Source organism: Symphalangus syndactylus, chromosome 2 (assembly GCF_028878055.3).
Source record: "Symphalangus syndactylus isolate Jambi chromosome 2, NHGRI_mSymSyn1-v2.1_pri, whole genome shotgun sequence".
In the NCBI taxonomy this organism is placed as follows: Eukaryota; Metazoa; Chordata; class Mammalia; order Primates; family Hylobatidae; genus Symphalangus; species Symphalangus syndactylus.
In genome coordinates, this window is record NC_072424.2 from 136633187 (window position 1) to 136647881 (window position 14695).

The window sequence follows — 14695 nt, forward strand, 5'->3', positions numbered from 1 at the left end:
CGTGGCCCCTCCTGAAGAGCAGAGGCTCCATGACAATGTGGAGCCAAGAGCACATCTCGAGGCGCTGGTACCTGCAGGGCTCAGACGAGAGAAATCCCTGCCCCCAGGCCTGTGGGTAGCTGCTACCCAGCAAAAGAAGTAGGTCAGGAAGGTGGGTCCTCAGGGACCCTATGGAGATTTTACTCCTTCAATTAACGTGGGGCATGTGGAAAGCAGGTGGGTGGAGGAGGAGGAGGGTGGGGAAGGAGGACAAGGAGAATGCACATTTCTTTCTTTTTTTTTTTTGAGACGGAGTTTTGCTGTCACGCAGGCTGGAGTGCAGTGGCCTGATCTTGGCTCACTGCAAGCTTCGCCTCCCTGGTTCATGCCATTCTCCTGCCTCAGCCTCCCGAGTAGCTGGGACTATAGGCGCCTGCCACCATGCCCGGCTAATTTTTTTTTTTTTTTTTTTTTTTTTTAGTTGAGACAGGGTTTCACCGTGTTAGCCAGGATGGTCTCGATCTCCTGACCTCATGATCTGCCCGCCTCGGCCTCCCAAAGTGCTGGGATTACAGGCGTGAGCCACCGCACCTGGCCCAGAATGCACATTTCTGTTGTGTATTTTGGTGACTCCCTATTTGGCTAGAAGAGGAAATTCTGCTACCCAAGTTCATGGGGTCACCAGCAGACCAGCAGCAAGTGCCCCGTGGCCATCCCAACCTCCTAGACAGGGTCTCGGGGCTCTCACTTTCCCCCAAACTTCTGGCAACAACTAGACTCAAACTTCGGCATCTTCCCTCTCCTTGCATTCCTCTTTACCCTTTGCTAGGATCTTAGTAATCCCTCCACCCTGTCCTCCACCTGACCACAGAGCGGCACGATGTGGGCAGCGTCCGCAGAGCCCACTGCACCACTCCCATCTGCTCTCGGGGTCTGAGGGCTGTGGCAGATTCTCTAGCTGAGCTCTCGGTTTTGGGCTGGTAGTACTGCATACTAACGTATCAGGAGACATGGTTTGACAGTGAATACCGCCTTTCCTTCCAGGGACAGATCAGCCGTCACTTCATGGTCAACTTTGTTTGGTAGTGCTAGGAGCCAAGAATTTACCTGTGCGGCCAGATGGCACCTTGAACTCATTTGTTAAGGGGTAGGTATTTGATGTAATCAAATATTTATTGATGATCTAGTATACAACACAACACGGCCCAGAACCTGCAGGGAACACCAAAAAGCCACTTAAAACATCTTATTTTAGTTTCCTATGAAAATCTAACATAACACATATGAAAGACCCTGATTTCCGAAAATTCACGGGATTTTACATGCTGGAGTACCCAAAACCCTAATCTTCTCAGTTCTTGTGATATCAGGAAGCCAGTTTTGAAATCAAGCATGAAAACGTAGTGTGTTCAGTAAATATTTCCTGAGCTTAACATCTCCTCTTGGACCAACGGTAAAACGCATGACTGTCCACATTTCATTCTCATTCAGTACAGGTGCATTGGCCCCTCTAAAAGTAAGGCAAATACCATTAATTATTACATTGAATTGCAAACTCCCCATCAGTGACAAGAGAAAAACGACGGTCAAGATAGAACTCAAGCTGGGCCGGGCGCGGTGGCTCACGCTTGTAATCCCAGCACTTTGGGAGGCCGAGGCGGGCGGATCACAAGGTCAGGAGATCGAGACCATGGTGAAACCCCGTCTCTACTGAAAATACAAAAAAATTAGCCGGGCGTGGTGGCGGGCGCCTGTAGTCCCAGCTACTCGGAGAGGCTGAGGCAGGAGAATGGCGTGAACCTGGGAGGCAGAGCTTGCAGTGAGACGAGATTGCGCCACTGCACTCCAGCCTGGGCGACAGAGCGAGACTCCGTCTCAAAAAAAAAAAAAAAAAACAGAACTCAAGCTGGACGCAGTGGCTCGCGCCTGTAATCCCAGCACTTTGGGAGGCTGAGGCAGGTGGATCACCTGAGGTCAGGAGTTCAAAACTAGCCTGGCCAACATGATGAAACCCCATCTCTACTAAAAATACAAAAATTAGCTGGGTGTGGTGGCAGGCACCTATAATCCCAGATGCTCTGGAGGCTGAGACAGGAGTCTTCTTTGAACCTGGGGGGCGGAGGTTGCAGTGAGCTGAGATCACGCCACTTCACTCCAGCCTGGGCGACGGAGGCAAAAAAAAAAAAGAACTGAGCTTGTGTTCTAATCTTGTTGCTTATCTGCATGGCCTTGGACAAGCTTGTCTGAGTTGATTTTCCTGAGAACAGGGTTAAAAGGAGATAACGTGTGCATCTGCAGTCATAGTGGGAGGCACCCCAAGGAGGAAAGATTAAGATGAGGGCCGGCCGGGCGCGGTGGCTCACGCTTGTAATCCCAGCACTTTGGGAGGCCGAGGCGGGCGGATCACGAGGTCAGAAGATCGAGACCACGGTGAAACCCCGTCTCTACTAAAAATACAAAAAAAATTAGCCGGGCGTGGTGGCGGGCGCCTGTAGTCCCAGCTACTCGGAGAGGCTGAAGCAGGAGAATAGCGTGAACCCGGGAGGCGGAGCTTGCAGTGAGCCGAGATTGCGCCACTGCACTCCAGCCTGGGCGACAGCGAGAGACTCCGTCTCAAAAAAAAAAAAAAAAAAAAAAAAAAAAAAAGGCCACGAGGCCTCAGCATGCAACTCGCCCTTCATACCTGATGCAGAGAATTCAGCCCTAAGGGAAATGTGCCGAGTCCTGTGGTTCCCACCCTGCTTCACTGTGGAGGGTGTGGATGTTGTGGACTTGGCACTTTTCTTAGTGCTTCCAGTCTGCACTGACGCACAGGCCTCAGGAGAGGAGGCCATGTGGATGGCAGTGATTGCAGGGTTTGTATTCCCTCTTCAGCTGTCTCATTCTGCCAGACCAACAAAAACTGAGACTGAAGTCGCCAGTCCTGAAGAAGCAGGCTTGCCCCCAGTGGAAACACTCATTTGTCTTCAGTGGCGTAACCCCAGCTCAGCTGAGGAAGTCGAGCTTGGAGTTAACTGTCTGGGACCAGGCCCTCCTTGGAATGAACGACCGCTTGCTTGGAGGAGCCAGACTTGATTCAAGTAAGTCTGAGATATTGAGCCCAAACGTTTGTACTTTGTGATTATCCTAATGGGTACCATGCAAAGAATGAAAATGCTTCCACCAGGGCAGTGACTTAACTGGTTTGGAAATTGCCTAGCCTGCCTTACTTGGAAATTCCTAAGTCTAGTTTTTACTCTACAGCTGAGCCATAATACAGCCAAGTATTTTGACAATTTAAATCAGATTTAGATCTGCTAAAGAAACAAAAATTATAGGCCTCCAAATGGGCTAGGTACAATATTTGCTTTTGTTTCTGGTATCAATCATAAAAGGATTATTTTCTTAAATGAAAATATCTTCTTAAACAAATGGCAATTCAGAAAGTACTTCATCAAAAGTGGTCAAAACAGCAACGCTGTCCAGAGCTGCTCAGCAGGGCGCCGCCGGCATGGTGGGTGGACAAGCCCTCTGCTGTGAGGTTCTGTGCCTGGCACTGCTTCTAGCTGCCAGCAGTGTCCCTTTGACCTGATGACAACCAAAAACACCTGCACACATCTCCAAGGACCTCTAACTGAGAACCAGTGACTGAAGAGAAATAAGCTTCACTGCTCAATTGCTTTTCAAAGATATTTTGTCCAAAGCATACTGTCTTCCTCTAAGAATCCCTTCCCATGGGCAAGCCCAGCCCCGAGACTGAGACAGCTCCACCCAGCTAGCCATGCTGGTGTGCAACTATCCACTCCCTTGGTGAAGATCCAGCCCACCAAACCGGAGAACTCGCCTCACTTTCAAACTACAGAACTCCGGGCTGTTAGAGCCTCGCAGAGCAGATGCCTGGGTGAATCCCAGTCTCAACACCAGCTTTGTTGGGGTGGGGGTGGGGTGGTGGTGGCAGCGTCTGTCATCAGTGGTTGGCCTTTTAATGTGGACTTGAGGTGAAAAACTTCTGGCTGGTCATTTTTAAAGAGCTGAGAGGGGATGAAGTGGTGCCCTCCCCGACCATGACTAAATGGTCTTCCTCTCTTACAGAGGGAGACGCAGCTGTTGGGGATGCATGCTCACAATCGAAGCTCCAGTGGCAAAAAGTCCTTTCCAGCCCCAATCTATGGACAGACATGACCCTTGTCCTGCACTGACATGAACGCCTCAAGGTTCCAGGTTGCAGCAGGCATCAGGCACTGTGCGTCTGCAGAGTGGGGCTACGAACCAGGTGCAGGGTCCCAGCTGGAGACCCTTTGGACCTTGAGCTGTCTCCCATCTGCGGTCCTGTCCTGTGGCTTAAACGCCTATTGGTATCTGTGTGTAAGTTAAACACAATTATGAATGTTACCTAAGCCTCTGGTTATCTCCTCTTTGAGATGTAGAAAATGGCCAGATTTTAGTAAACATTGTTACCCGTGTCCTCCAGTACTTATCAAATGAGGTAAAAGGCCGGCTGGTGGGCATGGTGACTCCCCCCTGTAATCCCAGGAACTTTGGGAGGCTGCAGTAGATGGCTTGAGCTCAGGAGTGTGAGATCAGCCCAGGCAACATAGATACCCTGTCTACAAAAAAACCAAAAAATTATCCAGGTGTAGTGGTGCACACCTGTAGTCCCAGTTACTCAAAATTATCCAGGTGTAGTGGTGCACACCTGTAGTCCCAGTTACTCAGGAGGCTGAGCTGGGAGGATTGAGCCCAGGAGGTTGAGGCTGCAGTAAGCCCCGACCATGCAACTGTGCTCCAGCCTGGGCCAAAGGAAGACCCTGGCTCAAAGGGGGAAAAAAAAAGTCACAGCTTTGCTGTGAAAAGCATTTATTTTTTGAGATGGAGTCTCCTCGTCCCCAGGCTGGAGTGCAGTGGCACGATCTCGGCTCGCTGCAAGCTCCGCCTCCTGGGTTCTAGCAATTCTCCTGCCCCAGCCTCCCAAGTAGCTGGGATTACAGGCATGCGCCACCACACCGGGCTAATTTTCGTATTTTTAGTAAAGACAGGGTTTCACCATGTTGGCCAGGATGGCCTTGATCTCCTGACCTCCTGATCCAACCACCTCAGCCTCCCAAAGTGCTGGGATTACAGGCGTTGAGCCACTGCGCCCGGCCATGGGGAGACTGATGAGTGTTGGAGCAGTCCTTCTCTCCTGTGGAAACCATCTCGAGGAGGTTAGGTGACCCATGGAGCACCAGGTCTTGGGTTGGTCAGCTCTAACTTACTTACCAGTGTACCCCCAGGGACACCACAGCCCCTCACAAAACCTGGCCAGAGGACAGCATAGAGCACCAGGCAAGTCGGCGGTAGCCCTCCCACCCCACACACAAGCACACACCCATGCTGCTTCGTGCCTTTGCAAAGCTTTTATTTCATGTCTGCAGCATGGAATCCACCTGCACGTGGCATCTTAGCTGTGAAGGAGAAAGTGCACAAGAAGGAATAAGTAAGTGGGCAGAACCAACGGCCTCCACAAGCTGCCTTCCAGCAGCCTGCCAAGGCCATGGCAGAGACTTCAAACACACACAAGCAAACAGAGTCTCTTCACGGCTGGAGTCTGAAAGGTCATAGTGGCGTGCGTGTATTTGACAAAAAGTGTGCATAGTCCATTACATGCATAAAACACTAATAATAAAAATCCTGTTTACACGTGACTGCAGCAGGCAGGTCCAGCTTCACCACTGCCCTCCTGCCACATCACATCAAGTGCCATGGTTTAGAGGGTTTTTCATATGTAATTATTTTATTCTGTAAAAGGTAACAAAATATACAGAACAAAACTTTCCCTTTTTAAAACTAATGTTACAAATCTGTATTATCACTCGTATATAAATAGTATATAGCTGATCATTAATAAGGAGTATGAGTACAACAATGTGTTCTAACTAACTTAAGCAAAAAAAAAAAAATTTATCCAAGTGTCCTCCTCCACCACTCACGCTGGTGATCACTGTGCTCTCTCCCAGCTGTGTGGAGTGACAGAATCACTGTGTGTGTGTGTGTGTGTGCGAGTGCGCTTCAGACTCAATTTCCAAAATTTTCACCCCTCAAAGCATGTAAATATACAAAGATGGATCCTTCATAGAAATTAAAAACAAATCAATTTGAGCTTATTTCAAATACAGAACAAGTATGGCACAGATGGAAGTCAGGCCACGTTTAATGATGCTGACTCTTGTATCACACAGGCCAGCAGGAAGTTTCTTACTCAGACCTTACAGGCATTTTCCGTAATTCAATCAGTCCTGCTCCCAGCACAACACAGGAGGTGATTCGAGAATAATCGCGAGAATCAGGCCTGCTTGGCACTATCATACAACTGGGGAAAACAAACCAGGGCGCCTCCCTGGTTCCCAGCCCAGAATGTTTCTGTTGGGTAACTGCTTTTTAAAGGAACCGGGATCTGAGGGAGTTCCTAGACTTGGAGCACTAAAGACACAAGCATGGCGAGGCTGGCAGTGCCAGCGGCAGCACCCGCTGTGAGCGCCCCTCTGCCCTGGCCTGGCCGTTACAGGGCCTCGAACTCATCGATGCGCTGCTTGGTGTTGCCCTGCCGGATCTGCCGCAGCGTCTTGTACTTGTCCCGGCCTTGCCTCATGTTCTCGTTGTGGATGATGTCATTGTGGGTCCTCTTATTCTCATCTCGGGCCTGGGACAGCTCGCTGCTCAGCGTCTGTAACATTAAGCAGCAATGGTCAAGTCCCTTCCTCCCCATATGGCCCGGCCCGGCCCGTCCCCTAGGAAAATGGGAAGGGCAAGAGGGGTGCTGGGTGGGGCTGGCTCACATCACTGCCCTCCCCAAGCCTGTCTGCTGCAAGAGCGAGGCAGGCTCCCTGGAGACAGAGCCCCTTGGGCCTCACCAGCAGCTGCCGCTGCACACGCTCGTTCTTCTCTGCCTCAGTGATGCGCTTCTCCTCATTGCGGTCATCCCGGATGCCCTCACTAGACAGCTCTGCGCTGTAGCCCGTGGGCTCCGCGCCCTCATCCTGCAAGCTCTCCTGGACATGGTAGCTCACCGGCTCGTACACGGGGGGCGGTGGGGGCGGGGGTGCTGTCATCACCAGGTGCAGCTCCTCCTTGGTCTTCACCAGGTCATCCTGGGCTTCTTTGGCCTTTGGAAAGCAAATTAACAGGAGAGGACTTCTCACCCCGAAGTCCTATCCTCCTGGCTATGAGAAGAGACTGTCACCGCCCTCTGTCCTGGCAGGCTAAGGCAGCACTGAACTGTGCTGGGCTGTGGCTTCGAAGAGGAGCCCCTCAGGGTGCGTGTGGGGTTTACAACCCTCTGTGTCCAAGACAGGAAGAGGAACTGTGATGCCGGAACCTGGGCAGTTTTAAAACTACCATTTCTTTTTTTATCTATAACTCAACATTATATAATTTTTAGAAAAAAAAAATCCTGTTAGCATGAGTAATGGGCTCTGTTCCTAGCCTCCCTTCATGCCACCATAATTATCAAGTGCTCTCCTGCTCACCACTTGCAGTCCTTCCAACAGCATCACACACACCCAGTCCCGCCCACCTCCCTCCCAGCCCTAGAGTCGAGCTTAGTGTGGACCTGCTTTGTAGCCAGCTCTCCTCACTTAACAGGTACTTTCTCCAAAAACCTAAGAACCAAAGTCGTCTGCTTGCAACTTGGGATGGTGATATGGCTGTGTCCCCACCCAAACCTCATCTCCAACTGTAATCCCCACATGCTGGGGGTGGGGGGATTACCTGGTGGGAAGTGACTGGATTATGGGGTGGTTTCCCCTATGTTGTTCTCGTGCTAGTGGGTGGGTTCTGAGCAAGAGCTGATGGTTTCAGTGTTTGGCATGAACCCCCTTTGCTTTTCTCTCTTCTGCCCTCATGTCAGAGGTGCCCGCTTCCCCTTCTGCCACAAATGTAAATTTCCTGAGGCCTCCCCCAACCGTGTGGGACTGTGAGTCAATTAAACCTCTTTTCTTTAACTACCAAGTCTTCTCAGGTTGTTCTTTATAGCCGTGTGAGAACAGCCTAATACAGATCAGCAGCAGGAATGGGGGCTGGAACAGAGGCAAGGAGGCACTAGGCAGAAGCGGCCCTGGACAGCCGGGAGACACGTCCCCAGAAGGCACCACCACAGATGGAGAAGCCACAGTGGGGGAAGGACGGGCCAGAGGGTCTGTGAAGGAGAGGAGTTTCTTAAAGCCTGGTGTGCAGTCTCCAATGGCAACCATCCCCAGACCTTCTCAGGGGCTGTGCCCTCCTGGAGGGCACAGGGGATCGCAGACAGAGAGACATGCTCTGCGTGTGTCTCACAATGAGAGCTACAGCTGATTAAACCTCTGTGCTAGGTCCTGGGCATGAGACCTGGCATCTGCAGAGCAACCTTATGAGTTGGGTATTGCCCCCATTCTACAATGAGGAAAATGAGGCTTGGAGAGGTGATGCTACTAGCCCCCAGTCAAATAGCTGATGAGCAGCAGAGTCCGGCTCTCACTCCAGCCTGGAGACGTACAAGGAGCTGGATCTTTCCATGGTGCCCGCTGTATATACTAGCTGCAGGAGGTCGTGTTTCAGGCACTGCGACCCTATTGCAAGGGGGCACATATATAATTAGATTTAAAACCAGTTCCTGACCGGGGGCTGTCAGATCGGCACGGAACAGTTCGGGGTGGAGGGAGCAAAGTGGGTGAAAGTCGGTCAGAAGTCCTCCTTCTATGAATCCAGCAGCTGCACTGACTCGTGTACAAAGTCAAACCCATCTCTTTGGGGATGTCTACTTCAATAGTACAGCTGGTATTGGCAGAGGATCATGAGACATCCCAGAAGCTTCCAGTGGGATGTGGCAGCTGAGCCAGACCTCTCCCCCCACCCACCCACCTGCAGAAGGGCCCTACTGCAGGCAATGGGCAACAGGTGTCGTGGCCGTGCGGAGGTTTCCCCCATGCAGACTCACCCTGTGCTGCCACTCTTCAACCTCATCCTCCTTGCGCCTCCGCGCCTCTTCCAGGAGGGCAATCTTGGCAGTGTATTCCGCAAGCTCCGCAGCCTGGGAAGGGAATGCCAAGCTAAAGTCAGTTCTGATATCCTTTCAACAGAGTCCAGTAGTGAATGAGTGTTCATGTGTGTTGGCAAGCAGCTTCCAACGTGACACCTGAGTCCCCACCACCCCCACTCCATGGCCAGCAGGGTCCACTGTGTGCCCCTGGCATCTCTTCCTGGATGCCCACACCCTTCAATGGGTGACCCTGGCAACAGCCCGGCCCCTTCCCCACCAGCTGCCTTCAGCCCCCAGCAGATCAGTTTACAGCTTCCAGTCATGACAATTATTTCAAGGCAGGTGTCATATTTTCCATCCTCAGAAGCAGCCTCTGTGTAATTCAGCATCTTGAAACTCAGGCCATTCCTACCAGCTGCTCCTGGCTCTTTATCTGATCCACCGCCTGTCTCTCCAGCTCCTCTTTAGCCCGCAGTGCAGCCATACGGTCAGCCTCTAGGCGCTCGGCCTCCTCCTGCGCCCGCTTCCTCTCCTCTTCCAGCTGCAGGGCCCTCTGAATCTGCTCCGAGAGCTCTGCGAAGACACAAAGCCAGAGCCATTCAAGCCCTCAGCCCAAGGACCTAGGAGCCCTCGCCTTCCATTCCCACCCCCAAAGCCACAGAGCCCTAGACCAAGTCACAGTTTGAGGGGATGTCTCCCAGTGACCCTGGAGGAAAGCACTTCACAGAGCTCATTGCTGTTGTATCCATGACAACTTTCTCAAGATGGCTAGAAACCCGTCCAACGCCAGCCAGGCGCCCTCTCTCTGGCACGCCTGACTCAACCCTCTTGGCGCTACTCTCCCCAGGTCAGCCGCCCGCTGTGCTGGTGGTCCACGCTCCACTCAGAACGCCCTTCCCATGTGTGCTAAGGGCTGCCAGTGAATACAGCATCTGTGGCGCCTTGTGTGATCGGCCCAGCTGCTGGGGTTGTTGACTGGAGCTGTGCTGGGAAGTCTGGCTCTGAACAAGCCTTTGGGTTTTAGTCTAGAGGTCGAGGGCAGTGCAGCATGGCCCTGTCACTCACGGGCTGTGGGACTATGGGCAAATCACTGTACCGCACCAAACCTTACTGTCCTCATCGGGGAAACTGGGTGATTGAGCACTTACTGCAAAGGACTAGGGAAATTTTAAAATACAAAGTCTTAGAACAATTAGCACCAAAGTTAAATAAGTACAGAACTGTTTTCCAAACTAAATAACCATTTTATCATTTCGGTTGTGAGTCTGTGCTGTGGGGCACGTTCTTGGTTTCCTTCCCGGTGAGTGGGTGGGGGGGTGTGGCCCCTGCCCCTCTGTGGAAATGCATGACCCAGTGTAGAGTGCCAGCCCCAGGGCGCCTGACCTCTCTCTGCCTTCTTTGTCTTCTCCTCATAGTCCTGCAGCCGCAGCATCAGCTCCTCCTTCTCGCGCATCATCTGCTCTTTCTCTCTCTCCACAGTTTCTCTCCTTTTCTTCTCTGTTTCCAGCTGTTGCCTGGTGCAGGGAAAAAGAGGCACAGGGAGATTTAGACTCTGGCAGGAAAGTGAGGGGTCAACACACCTCACGGGTACTTGAAGCTCCAGGATGGACTTGGTGTCCTGGGGGCCACCCTGGCCTGCTGCCAGCCTGAGCTGCCTGACAGAGCAGCCGTTCCAGGGCTGACACCAGGCTCAGCACCACAGCAACTGCCCAGAGACAAAGGCCTCGAAGATCCCAGCGTGGTGACTGGGTTCCATTCCACCAGGCCCTCCCCATCAGCTCCACAGTCACCTGACAGGCACTGGCTGCCAGTGGCTGAGTTGGGAGAACACAGGACCCCCAGTTCTGGCCTCCTGCGCTCACCGCTCCAGCTGCTTCTGATGCTTCTCCTCCCGGGCCTGGGCCTTCATCTGCTGCACCTCAATGGTGTCAGGCTTCCTGCGGCGCATATACAGCTCATGGTTGCCCATGCAGAGCTGCAAGATCCGCTTGTTGATTCTCAGGCGTGGGGCATAAAACACAAAGTCCTACAAAACAGAAGAGGGCCACCTGGACTCAAGCTCCTTCATTTGGTTTTCTTCTCCCAAACCATACTTCACAAAGGTCCGGAACTTTTCTAAAAGAACAAATGTAGCAGAGCAGGGATGGCAGCATCTCGGCACGGGGAATGTGCATTCTCCAGGACAGATGGAAGAAGGGCACGTGCCGCCTGTGTGTGCGGTTATGGTGTGGGTATGTAGCACTGGAAAAGTGCATTCTCTGGGACGGGTGGAGGAAGGGCAGGTGCCGCGTGTGTGTGCAGTTATGTGTGGGTAGGTACATGCTGCATGCACACTGAAATGCCACTACACGTTAACTGCAAAGCTTTTCCAAGGCGAGAACTCTCAGCGTTGGGAAACCTTTCAAGTCTCAGACCTGCCTGCTCTTCCACGTAGCCACCTTTCATGATGTTCTCTCCAGCCTCACTGCTCCCCATCCCCGATGCCTGCCTGGACTGCCTGTGCTTCTATTTGGGCTTCCTGTCTCCTCTGCCACAGCCTCCCCTCCCAACACTGTTACTGCTACACCGACTGGGTCACCACCCCGACCCATCACTGCCAGCCTGAGAGCTCCAGGACGAGCTCCAGGGCCTGGGCCCAACCCACACGGAGACCTTCTAGCTCTGGGCCCAGCCTCCGCTGTGCACTCGGTTCTCTCCCCTCAAAGCTGTCCAGCCCTGCTCCTGCCACACCAGCTACAGGTAGTCACCGCAGTGGCACTGTCGCTTTACTCCAGGGACTCCTTTCAGCATCTCATTCCTATGAGGCCATCAGCTCCCGAGAGCAGGGGCCACATTCACTCATCTCTATGTTCCCAGGGTATCTGAGGTGCGCAGTACCTGCCAGGCACCGCCAGCTCGTGTAGCACAGACAGCCACGTGTGAGCTCCACAGCCTTGAGCACATCCCTTCACCAGGCTCAGCGCCTTCAACCATAAGGCGGGGATGCCAGTATCTCAAGGGACTTCAGATATGGGACTCAATCGTCCCAGCAGTCCCATTAGATGCTGGCGTCCCCGCCTTATCGGTGGCATTCAGGAGGTACTCGGTGCAGTAAGAGCTGGCTGACGCACACAGCGGTCACTCCAATTGCTAGTGCCTTGCAAGACTCCAACCAGAGAAGCCTCCTCGAAAACAAGGCAGAATCACAGCATTCAGGAAACTCGTGACCATGACTGGAAACATTTGGGACACAGCTGACAATCTTGGTCCCAACTCCTTGCTACTGCTGTGATTAGCTTACAAGACAGAAGAATATGGTTTAGAAACTTCCATGAAAAGTTATTTTTCAGTGACTCTGTCAGCTTCCTCTTAACCTCAGGGCCCCCAGCATCCAGCTTCTGACCATTTGGAACAGAGGGACGGGGTGGCTAAAACAAAAAAAACAGTGCGATACATCCCACAGCAACTTCTGAGACCTAACGAGGAACCAGCTGAGCGGGCTCATCAACACATCCGAGACGAATCTATTTAGCTTCAGTCTTTTCATCTGTTCCAGAAATCCTGGGGTGAGAGGTGAAGCCAAGCCCTGAGAGCCCATGAACTTCCTGGGTGGGGCTGTCTTTGGGGTTTCACACCCTTGCTGTTAAGTCATTGGGTTTCCCAGGGAGGAGTCTGTGGAGCTGGGAGCAATCGGCATTTTTATGACCCACCTATCCCTTATTACACAAGAGGAAACAATCCTGCATTACAGCTTTGGAGGACTCTACCAAATAGGCCCCGACTGACTCAGAAAACGCTGATAAGCACCAACTCCCCTTTATGGGGTTGTGGGGGTACACGGGTGGGGGAGCAATGAAAAACCTCAATGGTAACTTCAGGTTAATGTAACAACGTCCCCCTCTCCCCCTTTCCCTGCAGAAGACAGGTCCTGCCAGCAACGGGAACCAGGAGAATTTGGGGAATCCACTGCCAGTGGGTGAGGGAGGACGGTGCCTGGCAGGAAATCTCTCCCAGTGCCTTTGAAGGAAGCCAGTTTCTCACTTCAAGTTAAAACAAAGACTCATTGAAATATTTCTAAATCCAAGTCCCTAACCTGATGCAGGATGCAGCTTCCTGATGCAGAATCACAACACAAGACCTGGAACAGGGTTTTTAAACTGGCCGAGGACCAGCAAGGTAAAAATGCAAACCAGGCACGAGGAAAGTTCAAGAAAAATAAACCCAAGACCCTACAAATACAGAAGGAGAGAAGGTAAAAGAGCCCCTTTTCAAGTCCCCAAGATGCCAGGGAACTCTCCCACAAGAGGCCAATCCCAAGGCTCATCTGGCCATAGAGATGGCGGGAGGCAGCAAGGCAGTGGGGCTCCTGGGAAGGTCACGTGGAGGAAGCGGCCGAGGAGTCAGAGCAGAAATGCTGCTTACCTTCTCCAAATTTCAGATGCCTGAGAGCCTTCTGCCTTTTCCACAAGGCCACAGAAACAAAAGGCCCTTCTGAAAGGGATAAGGCAGCCGCCTCAGCCCCTCATAGGGTCACCTGGGCAGGCCGTGTCAGCTGTATACAGGTCCTATCTAAAGAGCCAAAGCGTGGCCCCAAACTGCTATATGCACCTTGGCAGGGAAGAGAAGCTGGCTTTTAAAAAGGAGATGCCAGTTGTTGGGGGAGAACTGGACAAAGACTCATTTGTGAGTTCACAGCAGAAACCGCCTGGGGTGAAGGTGACCCCCGAAAGTCAACATGAGATAAGGAATCCCACCGCCTCAAACTTTGGGGCTTCCTCTTCTTTTATATGAAAGTTCGATGTTGAAAACTTGAACTTCTTCTGCCCAAAGTTTACAGACTGAGGTGGGGCAGTGCCTTGAGCAGCCCTGGGGTGTTGTGGGGGTGACAGAACTCCACCTCCTCAAACCAGCAGTGCCCACTCAAGGCAGATGCTGCCTCCTCAGTGTGGCTCCTGCCCAACCTGCTTAAAGGAATCTCACCCCCATCTTCTGATCTGGCTGTTTTTAATCACAGCTGTACTGCTAAATTTACTACCAGGAAGCATTTCATTTGCCTTTTTAACCCTTTCCTTCACTTAAAGGTAGGCTCACCAGGGCAGGAGCTTTGCCTTGTTGATGGCGCATACAGCCCTGGAAGAGTGCCTGGGACAGCATGCCACCAGCGAATGTTTCTTTTGCCTAAGAGATGGCTTCACATGAGGCTACTCTATAATAAAGGCACATGCACGAGATGCGTTACAACGGCTTCTGCTTGGGGCTTATGATGAAAATATTCTTCAGCTTTTCAAGAGATGAACTTACATCAAACACGCGCACGTGCACACACACACACACACAATGCACACGCACATTCTGAAACAGTCTAGTCCAGAGCTTCTGCTGTAGTCAAATTTTTAATAAAACTGTTCTGAAAAGGCAGTAGTGTCACAGAGTACGTAGCAGCCTACTGATGACAGATTTCAGAATTTTCTTGCTCTTCTAAACTGTGCCAATCTTACTACCCAAGTGACATGAAGACGCTATGACCCTCCATTCATGATGTTGCATAATATGAACTGCTGCCATGGAGCCTTAGAGTCTGCATTCAATATGCGTTTAATTTTAACTTTGCAACTACCCACAGAGTAGCAGCCAAGAGTTTGCAAACAGCAGGAAACCTTTTTTTTTTTTTTTTTTTTTTTTTGAGACGGAGTCTAGCTCTGTCACCCAGGCTTGAGTGCAGTGGTGATCTCAGCTCACTGCAACCTCCGCTTCCTGGGTTCAAGC

The 14695-nt window shown here is 51.8% G+C and overlaps 2 protein-coding genes across 28 annotated transcripts in view; one reads left to right on the plus strand and one right to left on the minus strand.

Annotated features, from left to right (window-relative positions):
• The window catches only part of SYTL3 (synaptotagmin like 3), a 121567-nt gene extending 117146 nt beyond the window's left edge, over positions 1-4421 (plus strand). For all 26 annotated transcript variants that reach the window (XM_063632792.1, XM_063632783.1, XM_055268424.2 and 23 more), the window contains 3 exons: positions 1024-1126; positions 2854-3059; positions 4051-4421. In XM_063632792.1, coding sequence (XP_063488862.1) covers positions 1024-1126; positions 2854-3059; positions 4051-4157 — 416 coding nt within the window. In that variant the 3' untranslated portion in view covers positions 4158-4421. The remainder of the gene's footprint in view (positions 1-1023; positions 1127-2853; positions 3060-4050) is intronic.
• A 918-nt stretch (positions 4422-5339) lies between these two features.
• The window catches only part of EZR (ezrin), a 54769-nt gene continuing 45413 nt past the window's right edge, over positions 5340-14695 (minus strand). For both annotated transcript variants that reach the window (XM_055268466.2, XM_063632819.1), the window contains 6 exons: positions 10813-10976; positions 10334-10464; positions 9363-9523; positions 8909-9001; positions 6849-7100; positions 5340-6661 (listed from right to left, as the gene is read on the minus strand). In XM_055268466.2, coding sequence (XP_055124441.1) covers positions 6497-6661; positions 6849-7100; positions 8909-9001; positions 9363-9523; positions 10334-10464; positions 10813-10976 — 966 coding nt within the window. In that variant the 3' untranslated portion in view covers positions 5340-6496. The remainder of the gene's footprint in view (positions 6662-6848; positions 7101-8908; positions 9002-9362; positions 9524-10333; positions 10465-10812; positions 10977-14695) is intronic.